This window comes from Octopus sinensis, linkage group LG18, assembly GCF_006345805.1.
Source record: "Octopus sinensis linkage group LG18, ASM634580v1, whole genome shotgun sequence".
Lineage (NCBI taxonomy): Eukaryota > Metazoa > Mollusca > Cephalopoda > Octopoda > Octopodidae > Octopus > Octopus sinensis.
The window spans coordinates 5,580,432-5,583,538 of NC_043014.1; the positions used below are offsets into that span (position 1 = coordinate 5,580,432).

Sequence of the window (3,107 nt, forward strand, 5' to 3'; positions counted from 1 at the left end):
GCTCCAACCTTGAATTAATTTATCTCAAAAAATTTAGCTCAAGACTCGATCATCATTGCTAAAAAACCGCATTGAATTCGGCTGAGAAGTGAATTAGTGATGAATCATGCAAATCTTTACCAGTAACTAAAAGTATACATTCACCCCCAGGCGTGGGGGACTATTTCTCGGAATCAGCTTTACGTTCATAGGAAAAAGAATTTTCAAACTCTTTGTTTGTTTGTTTGTTTGTTTCTTAATTTTTTTCTCTCATTCTTTCTTTCTTCCTTTCTTTCTTTCATTCATTCTTTCTTTCTTTTTTCTTTCTTCCTTCTTTTCTTTCTTTTCTTCTTTCTTTCTTTCTTTCATTCTTTCTTTCTTAACTTTTTAAATCCTCTATCAAGTTCCCATCTACTCTTCCTTCCTTCCTTCCTTCCTTCCTTCCTTCCTTCCTTCCTTCCTTCCTTCCTTCCTTCCTTCCTTCCTTCCTTCCTTCCTTCTAATCATTGTCTCCCCAATTCATTAATTCCCAGCCAAGATATTCTCTCCCACATGGTTCACCAATTATTTTCTTTTAAACTACATTGTTTCCTTCGCAATTTCGCAGGACCCGGTCCTGGATCCCTGTATACCCGGTGGGGTAGAACAAAATGTCCACGTATTTCAAGTCTGGTATACGATGGTTAGTATATTTTGTTTCTAATCTCTCTCTCTATTTCTTTCTCTCTCTCTCTCTCTCACTTTCTCTTCCTCTCTCCTCCCTCCTTCTTTCTGATCTACACAAACGTTTTTCCTATTATGGTATATCACATTTTAAACGGCGATTATAGATTCTTTTGAGTTTACACAAAACTACTTTCTCCGTTGAATTTATTTGGTCATAGCCGAAGTATAAATGGCGTCAAGAATGATCACACCAACAGGATATCATCGAAAGTACCCCCATGAACCCAACCACAGAATATAGTTACCGAAGGACTGTATGCATTAACTACGCACCATTCCACCACTTAATCACGCTAGTGCCTCATGGTAAGGCAATTCTGAGGTTTCCAGTCAGAAGACACTATTTTCCACCTCTTCCCCACCAACTGTTCTTTCTTTAAACGAGATTTGTTTTTGCTTGAAATGCGATGGAACAGATTTTACCTGTCTATAACCGAACCATTAACGGTTTTATTAAAGGTTTCCCAATTCAGCTTAAACTGAACTTTACAATCCTTTCTCCTCTCACTTTCCTTAAGACGTAAAATAACCCCAATGATGCAGCAAATAAAACCAACGTGACCTGTTCACGACTAGCCGAGAGGTTTAGCTACGGTGTGCAGGATGTTCTGTTAAATAACTTTTAACTCCCTATCGACTGTCAATACTCTGCACCTCACCGTGTTCTTCTATTTTATATTGGTTAAAAATTCCTTGCATCGTTCTTCTATTTTATCTCCGTTAAAATTTGAACAAAATCGTCTTTTTCCATTTTAGAGGAAATGCCTTACGTAACGGCCTTCCCTTCACACTCTTTTGACATCTGCACACAACCATCTACAGCCATGTATCTAGACATATTCATAAATATTACCTACACAAACACGTTGGCGTACACCTACAACATATATACATATAAATCATAGACACGTACAGTTCTTAACTCATACACAAACATTCATTCAGCAACACAGCTTACACTCGCATCGATAGTAGTTTGTATACACAAACCTACACACGTAAACATAGTGAATGTTCAAACACATAGACACACGCACACGCGCACACACATAGACACAAAGACACACACACACACACACACATACACACACATAAACTCAATCACATACACATATAGACACACACACACAAACTCGGATGTGTGTCTATTTATAATCGCAAATTTTAAAATTGAAAGTTCCTTTTCAAGGATTTCTTTTAATCCAAGTTTTTCTTATTTCACTTTACTTAATATTTTATTTATTTGATATTTTCTTACCAATTCTAGGTGTGGTTGGTGGAACAGCGCATAACGAAACAGGCGGCGGAAGTAATCTCTTATGTCTACCTAACGACCCCATTTGGGCAATTACACTGGAGAAGCTACATACTGGAGTCACATGTATGGCAGTGAATATGAAACACGAAATTCCTATGCGAAAAAATACTTTTCTTTTGCTAACGCTGAATCACTTTTTGATCACAATGTTCCGTGTGCTGTCTGTTTGACACGACAACCTGCTGTTGTTATGATGTTACCAGCCAGGACAAAGTGTTACGATGGTTGGACGATTGAGTATTCAGGATATTTGATGACCGAGTATCATAATCATAAAGGCAGACATGAATATGTGTGTGTGGACTATGCACCAGAAGCTGATCCAGCGGGTTACAGAAACGAGAATGGAGCTTTATTATATTTTGTGAAGGGAATTTGTGGTTCATTGCCATGTCCACCGTATGTCTATGGTCGCATATTAACCTGCGTTGTGTGCAGTAAATATTGAATGGAATATGGTTGAGTTTGCTTCTCTATGAAAACTTATGTTAACCAATTACAAGACATAATATAATATCATAAAAAATATAGACATTTTAAATTCTGTTTGCTAATATTTTATTGAAGTTATATAAATCGTTAAAATACTCTGCGCTACTAGTTAACAGAAAAATATTATAATGGAGAGAAAACCGGCGTCAGAGAATGTGAGAATTATGCTTATAGAACAATGCAAAGCTGAGTGAATAATTCTAGATAAACATTGTATAAGGATCAGTTCATAAAACTAAAATGTGGAAATAAAATTGTATTTCGTTTAACTGTATTTTGTGTTCTGCCTTAAATCTCAATAAACCCCACTTGAAGTAATATCATAGAAATATATGATGGTTCCATCATTTTTGAGAGGAATGTTAGTAGTAATCCTCTCACCACCTATTTTGTATTTACCTGTATTTATACAACCTCGTGACCCCGCCACAAGATTAGTTGACATCCTCATAACCGGGACACGTAACCCTCACACCTTGCACCATTTCCTAAACACTGATGCACAACCATCAGAAATTAAATCACCAGCGAGTATCGAATAAGAATATTTCTCTCACTGAAAAGCAGAATAATGGTAATTTGGAGCAAACAT

At 36.7% G+C, this 3,107-nt stretch overlaps 1 protein-coding gene across 1 annotated transcript in view; it reads left to right on the plus strand.

Moving 5' to 3' along the window:
- The window catches only part of LOC115221573, a 26,786-nt gene extending 23,997 nt beyond the window's left edge, over positions 1-2,789 (plus strand). Inside the window, exon 6 of the mRNA XM_036510933.1 lies at positions 2,065-2,789. Within this exon, the coding sequence (XP_036366826.1) occupies positions 2,065-2,471 (407 nt within the window). The 3' untranslated portion in view covers positions 2,472-2,789. The remainder of the gene's footprint in view (positions 1-2,064) is intronic.
- The last annotated feature ends 318 nt before the right edge of the window (positions 2,790-3,107 follow it).